Source organism: Penaeus monodon, unplaced genomic scaffold, assembly GCF_015228065.2.
Source record: "Penaeus monodon isolate SGIC_2016 unplaced genomic scaffold, NSTDA_Pmon_1 PmonScaffold_539, whole genome shotgun sequence".
NCBI lineage: Eukaryota > Metazoa > Arthropoda > Malacostraca > Decapoda > Penaeidae > Penaeus > Penaeus monodon.
Window position 1 is genome coordinate 44,590 of NW_023660318.1, and position 15,906 is coordinate 60,495.

General features: G+C 44.1%; 1 protein-coding gene across 1 annotated transcript; it reads left to right on the plus strand.

Annotated features, from left to right (window-relative positions):
- Window positions 1-815: 815 nt before the first annotated feature.
- Window positions 816-2,837, plus strand: LOC119571186. Its single transcript, XM_037918603.1, has 5 exons — window positions 816-992; window positions 1,226-1,408; window positions 1,535-1,820; window positions 1,882-2,114; window positions 2,265-2,837. Exons 1-5 carry the CDS (start codon window positions 816-818, stop codon window positions 2,835-2,837), a joined length of 1,452 nt encoding a protein of 483 aa, XP_037774531.1.
- The last annotated feature ends 13,069 nt before the right edge of the window (window positions 2,838-15,906 follow it).

Below are 15,906 nucleotides of genomic sequence, written 5' to 3' on the forward strand. Positions count from 1 at the left end.
CTCCATTCCTGTGGTTGTTTCAAAGCCTGGGGACGGGTTTCCCTCAGCACTCGCTCGCAAATACGAGGCCCAAGATGCCTCCATTCCTGTGGTTGTTTCAAAGCCTGAGGACGGGATTCCCTCAGCAGCTGCTCGTAAGCCCAGGGCTCGTGATACCTCCACTCCAGTAGTTGTTTCACTGACTAGTGATACTCCTCCCCCACTTAGCAAACCTGTTGCACACATTATGTGGACCCCTACCTCCTACAATCATTTCTGTAAGGTCCTGTCGACCACCATCCTTCCACCTTTCACGGAGTACTGGTGTTACCTGAGGGAGTACATGTGCATGGGTTGGTTACCTTACCCGCACTCTACGAGGCAAGGGATGGTCAGTTCGTTTTACGCATTATCAATGCTAGCGAGACCCCGGTCCGCCTCGAGCGTGCTACGAGAGTGCTTGACTGCGAAGTCACGCCACTCCCATTAGTCGAGTTCGACCTCCCTACACCTACATTAGTTACCTCTGTCACACCTACCCGGGCCTCACCGACACATGCATCTCTAGCCATGGGCTCACCATCATCTACAAATTTACCACCAGTTGACTTCTCCGAAGGTAGGACTGTTTTACAGCGTCTTTTCAAGGAATTCCCGCTATTGCTACCCAGCACAGGGCACCCTATTGGTAGGACCGGTTACAGAAGGATGCAAAGCTGGTCTATATTCCTGCGTACCGCATACCACATAGCCGTAGACAAGCTTTCAGTAAACAAGAATCAAAACTTTTAGAGATGGATCTAATAGAACCAAGCACCTGACCGTGGAGTGCCCCCATGATCTTAGTGCCAAAGAAAGATGGCTCCCTACGTCCCGTAGTAGACTATCATAAACTAAATGCTCTCACTATTCCCGATCGTTTCTCCATCCCCTCGCTACGATCGCTTCTGCAGGATGTGGGAAAAGGACATTCCGTGTTCTCCACCATAGACTTGCAGGCAGATTTCTTTCAAGTAACCTCGACGAAAATTCTCGAGCGTTTACAGCCTTTTCCACCCCACAAGGTCATTTTCAATTCAAGTCAATGCCATTCGGACTCAGGAATTCCCCTATTACATTTTCTCGTCTTATGGCCATTATCATGGCTGGTTTAGTGGGTAACACTGTCTTTTTATACCTCGACGACTTGCTAATTGTTTCTAATGATGTGACTGACCATGAAGTTAAGCTTAGAAGGGTTTTTCAGAGACTGTCTGAGGCAGGTTTAACTATAATTCCTAAGAAATGTTCATTTTTCCGAAAGCAGATTGAAAACTTGGGGCACACTATCAACTCCGATGGTATATCACCTAACTCCAGTAAAGTCAAAGATATTTTGGATTTTCCCGCCCCGAACAATGTCAAGCAAGTTAAGTCTTTCCTTGGTTTGGTAGGATTTTACTGACCATTCATAAAGGGATTTGCCTCCATTGCCCACCCACACTCAAAGCTCTTATCGAAGGATGCTCATTTCTTTTGGTCAATTGAACAACAAGCATTTGACACTTTAAAAAAGCTCCTGAAGGAGTCCCCTGTCCTCAGTTTCCCCGATTTTAACAAGCCTTTCGTGCTCGCAACTGACGCCTCGTGCACGGCTTTGGGTGCCGCCCTCATGCAGAGGTCTGCCGGGCGCCTCCAACCCATAGCTTATGTTAGCAGAAAGCTGAACGCGGCAGAGCCTCATTACAGCGTCACTGACCTAGAGGCATTGGCTGTTGTTTGGTCCCTGAAACATTTCAGGGTTCTGACGGACCATCGGCCATTATGTTACCTCCTCACTAACTCCAAGTCGCCTACTGATCGTCAGGCGAGATGGATTGACACTCTATTAGAATCTTATTATCCCGACTTATTATGTCCTAGTAGCTGACGACGTACGCAAGCAACAGAGGGAGGATCCACTTTATTCTGATTTGATTACACTATTAGAAGCAAATCCATCATTACCCTTGCCCAGACGATCCCACATTCCCAATAGGAACCTTTTTCTCGAGGATGGACTCCTGTTCCGCTGTTCCGCCCTGGGGAAAGGGCGTGGATCCCGCCAAAGACACACATACAATCAGCTGGTTATCCCTGAGACTCTTGTACCCACGGTATTGAAACTCCTCCACGAAGCCCCCATGTCTTCCCACTCGGGCGTTGACAAAGCAATTAAGACCGCACGATCACGTTATTTCTTCCCCTGACTAGTGTCTCGGGTCACAGAACATGTATGTAGATGCCAGCTGTGTCCATTATACAAGGGCTCCGTGTCGGTGCCATCCCCTGCGCTTACCTATGACATCCCTGATAGACCGTTTCAGCGCATCAGTGTTGACGTCCTCTCAGGTTTCTCTGTCTCTGCTACAGGCAATAGGTATCTCTTAGTCTTCATAGACAATTTTTCCAGATTCTGTGAGCTTGTCCCTATTCCCGACAAGTCTGCTACTACGGTCGCCCGCGCGTTCTTGGAAAATGTAATTTGTAGGCATAACACCCCGGATGAGATTGTTTCAGATAATGGGTCTGAGTTCAACAACTCTCTCCTACATTCTCTCTGCAGTATGCTCAGGATCAAGAAAATCAATATATTACCCTATAGGCCGCAGGCTAATGGAATTACGGAGAGACTTAATAGGACGATCCTAAGCATGCTACAGACATCACTGGCTTCTTCCACTTCCTGTTGGGATGTATGGGTACCTATCATTCAGATGGCGATCAATAGTACTTACCACAGCTCCTTAGGTGATACCCCTCATTTTATCATTTATGGCGAGGACAGACCGTATGATCTGCTGGAACAGCGACCATTACCGGTATATGATGACAACTAAGTCAAGTTAGCTATGCGTAAGAAACAAGAGATTTATAAAATTACACGTGATCATCTAAGAGTGGAAAAGGACAGGATTATTAGACAACAACATAGGCTTGCACGGCGTAAACACATTGATGTGGGTATGCTCGTTTTCCACTTAGTTACTGACAGGACTGTTCCTTCACCTAAGCTTTCACCTAAGTTCAAGGGTCCTTACAGAGTTTCATTGGTCAGAAATAACAAGGTGTTATGCAAATGCCTAGTCACCTCCTCTCAGTCCTGGTTCCACTTTGACACCCTTAAACTGGCCAGCAGATATTACGAAGACAAGTTTTATAGACAGAACCCTAGTGACACTGACATATCTCCCCCCACAGATGACGCTCCTCCCGCTCCTCCTATCTCTCCTTAACCTCCCGACTGCCTACCTACTACGACTTGGCGCTTTACTTGAAGATGTTGGTAATATTGCATTCGTCGGAAACTATGTTGAGTAGATATCAGCCTTGGCATCCTCCCCTCCTTCTATAACACCGCATCTACACACCTCTCCCTGATAGGCCAGTACTCCCACACAGTTACTACGGACAACTTACCACAGTTCAGGCTGACTCATTACTATCGTTTCTAAACGTATCTCGATACGATTTGTTACCCTTTAAGAACAGACTACCGCGCCCACGGTCACGTCGTGTCCGCCGCGGTTTATTCAATTTTATGGGCGACGCTACTTCGTACTTGTTCGGCATCGCCACACATGATGAGCTTGACGCTCGTTTCAGTGATTATGAGAGCCACTTGGGCTCTGTTATTAGCAAAATTAAAGGGACCTTCGAAGCAATTCATTCTATTACTGACACAGTAAACTCTCTAAATAACATTACGCGTAATCTGGCCATCTATACTGATAGTAATGCGCAGCAAATTGTTAGTGAACATTTCTCTCTCCTACTTGCACATATTTCCCTCTACCAGTCTCGTGTCCGTTGTGGGTGGACCACTTGCACACTCTCGTCATGACCTTATCCTTGCCATTCATGGTACTGTTATGCCCTTGCTTATTCCCCCACAGCTCTGGCTATGTTCATTGACTGTATCTCCACAACCACTCCCCACCAGCCCTTGTTTTCGCTTACTAATATTACTCTTCTTTACTCACAACTAAACTCCTTCATTACACCTCATGGCCTGTCAATCATGATTCCCCTTGCCCCTGACACCTCCTTCACAGCCTACAGGATACACCCATTCCCTCTCTCCTTAGACAACAATGTTTACGTACTTTCACGGACACCGGACATTATCCTCAGGTAAAGCAACCATAGCTCTCTCTCCCTTATATCATCTGATATTCTTACTCCTGCTCCCGTGTCTTGTCCAGTTGCGAGTTGTTTCGACGTTCTAGTCCCCGAACGACCAGATTTTCACTCCTTTTGCCATATGGCTCTGATCACGGGCAGGAACGTTCACGCGTCCTGCATGTTTGATCAACTAAATGTCACGGTGGCTGCCCCCTTTCTGCTCACCCTTCCTGACACACATTTATTATACTTCTTCAGCGACATACAGTTAAGCATCACCTGTAACAGCAACCATACTGATCTTGTAGCCGTTGGTGCGTTCATCCTCCCGCGGTTTTGCCGACTTGACTCCTGCCTCATCACTTTACGCTCCTATCATCATTTTCACTACTCATACACACCGTCTTCCCCCTTGCTCTCACGACCTCGCTAAACCCCCTTGTCAGCAATATTCCTCCCCATCGCGAACGTAAGATTCCTCCCTTCATTCGAGGATCATTTGGATCCCTTTGATTTCATTCCCCCCTCACATGTAACCTATGGCCTGCCCATACTGTCTACATTATTCGGAATATTAGCCGTCGTGCTGGTTTTGTAATGTACCGTTGCATGGTGATTAAGACATTGGCACGCAGACTGCCTGTCAGTACTGGTGATGCAGACGCCGTCAGCATTAGCCTTGTATATTCTCTTACACTGTCACTGGCTAGGCCCGGTTGATTATCTTGTACATCTTCTTTTATTGTATTCCCACGTATATCTTTGTTACTGTTAGATTGTATTTTACGCTGCTATATATATTACTATTCCTGATTAGTTGTGCTTATTTGTCATTTTCGTTTCGTGAGTCACATGAATGTTCACGTTATTTTATATGATATACTGATTTTATACATTGTGTGTTATTGCTATTTTTATATGATTTATTACGTTTCTACATTGTATACCTTCTGATGTTACTGTATGCACTTAATGTTATCCGTTTGAATTGTTGTATTTCATGTGTACTGTTTACTATTTTATGTGAGTAGGATATTTTATGCTTAGGTTGTAATGTTTAGCTAGATTTCACTTTCTCTGACACCTTCTGCGGCGGGGACCGCCGCGGTAGCGTGACCGAGCGATGTAAGACCCATTTCACACACATTTCACACACGGCCCATTTCAACACACACCAAATCAGGGAGGCCCACTAAGAAACCTTAAGTGTTTTCGCTATCTTCCCATAACCCTAAAGGGCTCCCTGGGACCACTTGTAGCAGAATCCTTCCCTTACTCTACCATTGCCATACACATAACATTATTAACTTATAAATATATATTTAATACAGTAACACTAGCCTTACATACCACATCTTTGCTAGACGTGACAACGGATGCGACATCCGCAGGCCTTCCGCCTCGCGACGCCGTCCCGTATACACGATCACATCCCCTCCTCCATACCGAGTACATCGCAACCCTTGTGAGTTTCCTAGTTCAATCTGTATAAAAGAGAGTCACCTGCGAGCGACAGACAGACAGCCTACAGCACGCTGACCGGACCGAACCTCTGTCCGTCAGTTGTACCATCCTCTCCTTATAATACACCACAATAACTATCAAGAAGTCTGTTTCACCTTTGTCGCTGCCCAAGATTCCCGCACCGTGCCAGACGCGACTTGTCTGCACTCTACCTCTCATCAGCCATCGTTATAGTATATATATGCATACACACACTCTATATATACATGTGTGGGCTGCTTATGGGTGTGTGTGTGTGTGTGTGTGTGTGTGTGTGTGTGTGTGTGTGTGTGTGTGTGTGTGTGTGTGGTGTGTGTGTGTTGTGTGTGTGTGTGTGTGTGTGTGTGTGTGTGTGTGTGTGTGTGTGTGTAGCATATACATAAGTCTATTTCTGTTACCAGTGAACCATGTGGCACGTGGCTCCAAGTCCCAAATAGGAACCATTCACTCAGAGAGGGCATAGATGACATGTTAGCAGTTCATGTCCAATGCGTGGAGTTCATGTCCAATGACATGACCTGCATCGTCGTAGCGTGTGTTCACCCCTTTACATGTGTTTTGTACTAGAGTTCTCATAGACTTTTACAAACTGGTAGCAGGGTGGCCACTGCGTCCTTCAGGCTCGCAGCACGAACACCACCTCTAAAGAAGAAAATCCGCTCAACCGTCGAAGAAAAAAACACGTAAGTAACGTTTGGGCCCCCCTTTCCATTATTTCTTTCCCTTCCTTCCTTCCTTCCTAGCATTGCTAATTTACTTCAGTTTTGTTATAGTGAACATTAATATTCGTGTTTGTGATTCATTCTCTGTGTTAGGTCACTCTCGCTTCACTCTCGTTCATGCTAGCTGTCACTCACACACGCATACTCATGCACACTGACCTCACTCATCCACGCAGGACAAAAGACACTGAAACCTTTCCATTAATAGGGTTAGTTGCTGTCTTAGTGCCGGCATAAAGATTTATGATGTATCTCTTTAGCCCGCAATTTGTCAGTCGTGACGAGTGACTCGTACATGAGTACAAATCACATAATTTCTTCTCTGTGTGACGACAGTGGTTCAAGTAAATCCTTATGGATTGCCATTGTCGTTCCCTTATCTACTCTCATATCTATCAGAGACAGTTGGTAGTTCAAGCCAGGTCCATGCGGGTCGCTACTGACGTTTCCTCTCTTATTTTTATAATAAATCACCAAATGAAAAAAAAAACACGAAAATAAATTAAAAAAACCCCTCTTCTCTGTTGCCTTTCTTTTTCTCTTGCATTCTGGCCCTTACTTGTATGATCTGGTTCCCTGACTATATATTGCAGTCTGACCGACGATAACCGACACCGCACCGAAGGAGGACCCTGCTGCAGAACGGTCACCTTAGGATGCTGTGGGAAGGACGAAAGATTGCCATAGGCCTGCATACCAGGCCTATGGCATCAGAGCAGGTGTTAAGCCATCCCAAGATGTAGTGGATGGGCGCTGCCTGCCGAGGCGCCCATAATCCATCAAAGAAACCAGGAACTCGCAGCGCAGGTACCAATCGCTCCAAATTGCTGTGGATGGGCAACGCCCATAGATCCAGTCAACTCCAGGAGCTCATTAGCGGCAGGTATCAGCTGCCCGTGATGCCGCCCTGCCCCAACTCCCGTAGATCCAGATGAAGACGCGAGAAGGACCTGGAAAGATCTGTGAGGACGTGTGGACGAGGACGCCGCCGAGTTAGGCCTGTACGAGGAAGTCTAGACGAATCCGAATTCAAGGAGGACCTGTGCGAGACTTTCGAGGACGTGTGAACATCGAGGACGGACAGAATACACCAAGGACTAGGAGGATGAGGACGACAGGGACGAGCAGCCGCGAAGATACACCAGGAAAACGCACGCGAAAACGAGACAACCAGTCAAATTAAGTCACCCTTGAAGCAAATCAAAGGCGCCTCGAGGGCGAGGCGCGAGTAGGTGGGCCGAGCGATATAGCATATACATAAGTCTATTTCTGTTACCAGTGGACCACGTAGCTGTTTGCCATGTGGCTCCAAGTCCCAAATAGGAACCATTCACTCAGCGAGGGCGTAGATGACGTGCTATCTGATCTCGCTTGACCCTTCAGTTCGTGACCAGAGCTCAAACGCGGTAAGATCGGCCTAGCCCTTCCCCTCCAGGCTGGCTCACCTGACCCTGTCCCAGCATACAGCCATACCCATACATAGACATTGTCTCGTGGGTTCCATACTGTGTGTTGTACGACTCCCAATAAAGAGTCACGCCATTTAAAGTATCAGTACCCTCGTTCACCATTGTACTAAGGATCATAGCCTTTTACAGTGTGTGTGTGTGTGTGTGTGTGTGTGTGTGTGTGTGCTTGTGTGTGTGTGTGTGTGTGGTGTGTGTGTGTGTGTGTGTGTGTGTGTGTGTGTGTGTCTTATTATACCATTGTATATGTATATATATTATATATCTATATATATATATATAATATATATATATATGATGTGTGTGTGTGTGTGTGTGTGTGTGTGTGTGTGTGTGTGTGTGTGTGTGTGGTGTGTGTGTGTGGTGTGTGTGTGGTGTGTGTGTGTGTGGTGTGTGGTGTGTGTGTGTGTGTGTGTGTGTGTGGTGTGGTGTGGTTGTGTCTAATATACCATTATATATATAATATATATATATATATATATATATATATATATTATAATATATATATATATGTATATTATGTTATTATTACATGTATACATATTTATACATATGATCATACATATACTTGTAGTATGATATATATATATATATATAATATATATATATATATATATATATATATATATATATATATATATATAATACTGTATATGTGATGTGTATGATATATAGTATATAGTAGATATATAATATATAATATAATATATATAGAATATATATTTATATATATAATATATATATACTTATATATATATATATATATATATATATATATATATATATATATAGTATATATATAATAATATATGATATATATATATAGATATATATATATATATTATATATATATATATATATATATATATATATATATAATGATATATATATATATACTGTGTATATATGTATATATGTATATACATGTAGATGATTATATTATATATATTATATATATTATATATATATATATATATATATATATTATATATATTACTGCACACACACACACACACACACACACACACACACACACACACACACACACACACACACACACACACACACACACACACACACACACACACACACATACGAGGGGCGCTCATTAAAGATTTTCCCTGACCCACTTCAGCTTTTCCTAGGCAGCTGAAATTTCACATGCATAACGATGTACATCTCTATAGGTCATGTTTGATTTTCCTTAACTCATAGAATTTTTCTAACAGCAGTGAAGGTGTGGAAAGTGTGCCAATGGAATCAATAGAAGTATCGAGCAGTGCATCAGTTTTATACTTGAATCGGCTTCACACACAGGACAACTTTGATGATATGAACGCAATTATGGGGAGCATTGCCCCATCATAGTGTAGACAGTGAAATGCTAGGAGTTCCCTCGTATGCGCTGGCGAAAACAGACAGGGTGGCCCCTGTGCGGACTGCGAGTCAGTATGCGAAATCTCAATTAAGCGCTACAAATAACATTGAAATACAAATTTAATATGCACGAGAGGAAGTTAAACCGGTGTATGGGTTTGTGCAAGGGAAAAAAGTTTGTTTATCTAATGCTGCTGTGCGCTGATCTCACTGCCGGTGAAAATGCGCAGCAAGACTATGTACGAAAGACAGGAATGCAAGCGGTGTAGTATGGCGCGGTTTGTGGATAGATGGCGGTAAGATGATGGTTCGTGCTGTGTTCTACTTTAGTTGGCAGATAATTTGAATAAGCAAGAGGGAATAGGCCAACAAAAGGGCACCCTTGTGATATGCTATAGTGATAAGAGACAAGGCTGAAGCTATTTGCCACATTTCTCCTAAGGATAAAGAAAGGTAAGGAGTTAATGTGATATGTTAGTGAAATTACATTATTTGCATAATCAAAAAGTTAACAGAGGACAAGTGTCTATAATACGTCACTCAATTTGAATGCGGATTTGGTGATCTAAAGGATAAAGATTTGGTCATCACAATAGTTCTTAACTGAATGGAATGAGGAAAATCATGAAACAAATAACATTGAAAACAAAATAAAGAAAAATGACATACACAGACGCAGGGTTTGTATGTCCACAATTTAAGATATTGTCCACACCGCCTCGTCTCTCTGCCACCAACACAAAAGGCAGGCTAGCAGACGGCGTGATATCCACAGGGTCGTGAACCATGAACAGCTCCAGAGGCACCGAAACACCACAAGCGTCGCAGACACCACGAGGGAAAACACGCTACTTGGCGAAGGCAGGGCCACGAAATAACACAACTGACAGTCTTCCTTTATTGACAATTATTACGCTTACAATTTTTATAGGCACAATACAGGGGGAAACTGCAGGATACAGCTTATAACAGGGGCAACACAAAGTTACAGGTCAAAGGCAAACACAGGTCTTCACAGGAGCAGCACCCCAACTTCGTCTCTGGCTGTTCCTCAGCTCACAGCAAGTTGCGTCATGTTGCCAGGTCCCCTTCTGTTAACACATGCCAGGTCATCCTTTTCATGTAACACATGTTTTGCACAGAGACAAAGACCCACTGGCGTAGCACTATCCCCCCCTATCAAGCGACGACCCGTCTGCTCTGACATACCTAAACCTGAAACAAACTACAGAAAATTTAATAAATTCCAGATCTCAGGTAAGACGTCTCGACAAAAATCTTTCATCCAGCGCGGCTTTCTTCGCTTCTCGCTGGGGTCGCTCTGGAGAGGTGTGGGCGGCGGTAGATTGGCAGTGGCACCCAGAGGGGTATCTTCCTGCCCAAGACCTGGCTCATGGTCCACATGACGTCTGTTGCATCGCCCTCACCGTCCAAATGCTCGTCCTCATCTCGGTCAGCGTCTGCCACGTCCTCATCGCCGCTACTGGGGCTAACGTCATCTTCTTTTTCACCATGGCCCCAGGAGTAGCTTCCTGGCCCATGGTAACGCCACAGCCGGTGCGCCAAGTCCTCGAGGAAGTCAGGCAACGGCCCCACACCAACCAACTCCTTGCTCCCCGACGACTCTTCTGGATGCTCCACTTCCTCACAAGTGCCCAGCTTTGCACCAGCTGGCACCTTCTGGGCCTTATCGGAGAAGTTAGCTACCAACACTGTAACTAACCCCTCCCCTGGTCCAACAAGGCTCCGCCCAACCGCTACGCCATCAGCCAGCTGCAGGTTTTGGATGGGCTCCACGAGGCCCTCTACTCCACGCATCACTCTTGACAGTCGACACCGGATTCTAGACTCTGTCCTGGGGGCAAGGTGCAGTCGCTCAGCCGTAACTACCTCTGCACAGCCAACCTCTGGAAGCAAGGGCACATCTTCACCGTGCACCCTCACCAGCTTCCGTCCAAGGTCGACACACGCCTTACTCTGCGTCAGGTAGTCAAGGCCCAGCAAGCAGTGCTCGTCCAGATCGGCCACATACACCGGCAGCCGCTGCACCGTGCTGCCCACGCCAATACGAGCCTCCACTGGCCCCTTGAGCTGCACACAATGCCCCGTGACACCACACAGTCTCTGTGGTGCGTCTGGAAGTCGCATAGTGGCCAACATATCAGGCCGCACTAGGGTCTTCTCAGCCCCAGTGTCCACTGTCAGGCGGCATGGCTTCCCATCTACTGAGCCCTCCACCTGCATCGTGCTGGTTCGACGGCAGCTTACCCAAGTCGGGGCCCGGGAACCGAGGACGGCTGGGTTTCGGCCCCCTTCTCCAGCCTGTCCGAGTTTTCCGCCTGTACCACTTCCTTAGCCTTAGGACATGCACTCGGATGGTGACCATACCTGCCACAGTCCTTGCAGCACTGCTGGAAGGCATCAGAATCCGTCCGGTTGAGAGGAGTGTTCTCGCTCCCCGACACCGACTACGTCTGTGCCCTTCCTCACCGCAGCCCCAACACAAGCCTTGGAAAGTGCTCGGGCTCACCTTCCTCAATCTACCTTCTCCACTTTAGCCTTCCGGCCCCGGAGGTCACGGCGGGGCTGAGCAGCTGGCCCTAGGCCACTGGTTGCCTTCAGGAAGGCCTCGAACTCCAAGGCCCTCGCCAGCGCCACCTGCAGGTCCTCAGGGTGTGCCTGCTTGACGTAGATTTGCAGCTGCTGGTCCTGCAAAGCGTCAACAAAGAAATCGCGGGCCAGGACCACGATCATCTCTTCCGCAGCCGCAGGGTACGACCTCCTTACCAGCGCCTCCACATCCTGCGCCAGCTGGGACAGTGTCTCGCCACGCTCACGAGTCCGCTTCTTCAAGTGGGCCCGATATACCTCGGCCTGGTGGTGGTGCCCGAAACGGCGTTTCAAAGCCTCCGCCACGCTGGTGTAAGAGGCATGTTGGGATGCCGGCAGATGCCCCAACACTTCCACCGCGGGGCCCCTTAGCGCTGTTACCAGCTGCAGGGCCTTCTCTTCCTGGCTCCAGCCCTGGGCAGATGCCAGCATTTCAAATTGGGCGACATATGCCTCCCAGGCCACCTTCCCGTCGTACTCAGCTGGCTTACGCCTCACAGAATGTCTGGAGGCCGAGGGGCTGCAGGGTGGAGAACGCGTGCCGTGAACTAACACCCCGGGGGGAGGAAGGGGGTGAGGGAGGCAACGAGGCGGGTTGACCGGGTCCGAGTTTGCCGCCACCTATACCCAAGGGAGCGGTTCCGATGGGTCCCAGCCTTCTGCAGCGACCACTGGCTCGACACGACGCTGCGAGGCCCGGGGGTTTCCTGCCACGGACCCCAGGCAGACCCCAGTAAATCTGACACTCTGGCATCTGTTGCCAGAACCTCGTCTGCCTTCTCTGCTTGCAACGTTACTACCTCGTGACGCCGCCTTTCCGCCTTCACTTCCTCCCTCAGGCCCTGAACCTCGCCCTTCAGAGTCTGCACCTCCTCCATCAGTTCACTCTTCACGCTGTTGCAGGCCTTGTCGGTGTACTGCTGAGTTTCCATCTTCACAGATGCAAGATTGCTCTGTAGCACCTCAACAAGTTGGCAGAACTGTTCCTCTGCCTTCCTTGCCTGCATCTCGACGAGATGGTGCGCCTGCTCGTGTGCCCTCTGTGCCTGCTCTTCTGCCCTTTGTGCCATTTCCTCCCTCATACCGGCCAGCATGGCAGTGATCAGGTCCATCTGGCTCGGCTTCACCTCACTCGTGCCTGCCTCAGTCATAGCCTCCTCTCCCTCATGGCTGCCGCCATCTTTGGACGACATGATAAATCGGCGCTCTCACTGATCAAATATCACAAATCCCACTCCTGACACCATTTGTTACGCCGACCGCCTCGTCTCTCTCTGCCACCAACACAAGGCAGGCTAGGCAGACGGCGTGTTATCTCACAGGGTCGTGAACACTGAACAGCTCCAAGAGGCACCGAGCACCACAGCGTCCCAGAACACCACGAGGGGAAACGCCAAGTGGCGAGGCAGGGCACGAAATAAACACAAAATGACAGTCTTTCCTTTATTTACACAAGTTATTTACCCGTACACTTTTCTATAGGCACAATACAGGGGAAACCAGCATGTCACACAGCACAATACAGCTTATAACAGGGCAACACAAAGTTTATCAGGTCACAAAGGCACACACGAGGTCTTCACAGGAGCAGCACCCAACTCCGTCCTCTGGCTTGTTCCTCCGCTCCTCCGCTCACAGCCATTGCGTCATGTTTGCCCAGTCCCTTCATGTTAACACATGCCCAGGTCATCCTTTCATGTTAACACATGTTTCGCACAGAGACAAAGACCCACTGGCGTAGCTATAATATACATATTATAATATATATATGTATATACATATTCATATATATATATATTACTATATAATTATATATATATTATATATTATATATATATATTAAATTATTTATTATATATATTATGTCTGTATATATTATTATATAGATATGTATTAATATATATTATATAATATAGGATTATAATTATATGATTTATATTATATATTATATATATACATTATATTATTATAACGTAATATAGAATATAAAATATATTACATATATATATATATATATATATATATATATAAATAATATACTAATATATATATGTATTGTTATTTATTATTATGTATATATGTTTCTAATCTATGTGTGTTAGTAATTATATATCTATATATATACTATATATAGATATTATATTATATATATATATATATATATATATATATAATATATATATATATATATATATATACATAGCTACTACTATATATTATATATCATAATATATATTACATATAATATTATATATATATCTATTGTATATATGATGATAGTGGAAATATACAAATTATTGATTATATATAGATCCCTCCTTTTTTTTAAATTAATGATAATTATTTATCATAAGAATATTTACATACCTTTCAAATTTTAAATTCTAAATTTCATTTTTAACCTTAAGGAAAATCCAAAAATTTTTTTATTTTATAAAACCAAGGGTTAATACTTTTAGATAATTTATTTTGGTTTGGTGGAAAATATTGTAGTTTAACAAAGGATAGTTGTTAAATTTTGAAGTTTTATTTGTTATTAAAAATTTTTCCAAATGGTTTAATTGTAAAGTAAACACCCAAATTTAAAAACAGCCCAAAATTTACAAAATTAAAAAAATTAAAAGTACTAAAATTTTTCAAAAGGATATCGTCCTTTGTTTTTACGTTCTCCTTTTTTATTTTTAATTTCCCTTTGTAAAATTGGTTTTGTTTTTTTGGTTGATTTTTTATTACTTATTTTTTTACATTATTTATTTTATTGAATTGGTAATTTGTTCCTTAGAATTTAAATTATTTTATATTTGTAAATTTTATTAATTTTTTAAATTTAAATGTTTTTAAACTTTTTATTTTTTGTAGGGTATTAAAAATTGATGTATTGGTATATTGGAATTTATATATTTTTTATTTTGTTTGATTTATTTTGAATTTTAAAAAAATTTTATTTAATTTCCCCTTATTTTTAATTATTTATTTTATTTCGTTCTTTGGTTTTAAAGGGGGAAATGTAAAATTAAAAATTTAACATCTAGGGAAACTTTTATTTTATTTTGGGAATTATATAATCCAACCCCCAAAAACCTTTTATTGGAAGGTTTCACAACTACTTCGTTTGTAAAATTATATTTAATTTTATATTTAAAAATATATATATTTAAAACCTTTTAAAAAAAAATTTTAAATAAAATTTGGCATTATAACCATTTTTTTCCAAAATTAAAAGGGGCTTTACAAAAATTTTACCAAGGATCAATCCGGGGCTTTTGGGTTTGGGAACCGGGTTTGGAGTTTGATTTAAGGTAATTTTTCCAACTTAAAATTTAAAGTCCGTTCGTCTTGGGAAGGCCAATGGAAACCCGACGCCTGGGAAAATATTGGGCCCCGTGGTTCTCTGGAGGAGGGGGTTTTGCCCTCATTGGGTTTTGTTAACCGAGGGCCAAACCCTTTTTTACCGCAAATTTTCACACCATAAAATTTTATCTTTGGGGGTCGTTCCTTTTTTATGGGGAACCTCGTCTCTCTCCCACCAACACAAGGCAGGCTAGGCAGACGGGGGTGCTACCACAGGGCGTAAACATAAAACAGTTCCAAGACACCGAGCCCCACAGGCCCCCAGAAACCCGGGGGGAAACCCCAATGGGGGGCAGGGCCGAAATAAACACAAAATGACGTTTTTCCCTTTTATTTACCCCATTATTACCCGTAAAAACAAAATCTATGGGGCAAAATTACAGAGGGAACCCCAGAGTCCCTCACGATCGTTATAACAGGGAAAACACAAATTTTAAATCAGGTCACAAGGGACACAGAGGTCTTCACAGGGCAGCCCCCAACTGCTCTTTTGGGTTTTTCCTCGCTCCTCCCTACACCCAGTTGCGTCATGTTTCCCCAGGCCCCTTCTTTTTCACAGCCAGGTAAACCCTTTTTCGTAACCCAATTTTTTGCACAGAGACAAAGACCCACTGGCGTAGAAATATTTTATATGCATAATTTTTCATATCAAAAAAAAAAAAAAACATAATATATATATAATATAAAAATATATATATAAAATATAAAATTTATATATGTCACATAAACACCACACACACCAGACACACACACGC

Coding starts and splice junctions, on each gene's coding strand:
- LOC119571186 (XM_037918603.1), top strand. CDS start 816: ATGATCTTAGTGCCAAAGAAAGATGGCTCCCTACGTCCCGTAGTAGAC. Junction 1,409..1,534: donor TTAAGTCTTTCCTTGGTTTG/GTAGGATTTTAC, acceptor ACTTTAAAAAAG/CTCCTGAAGGAGTCCCCTGT. Junction 2,115..2,264: donor CTGAGACTCTTGTACCCACG/GTATTGAAACTC, acceptor CCATTATACAAG/GGCTCCGTGTCGGTGCCATC.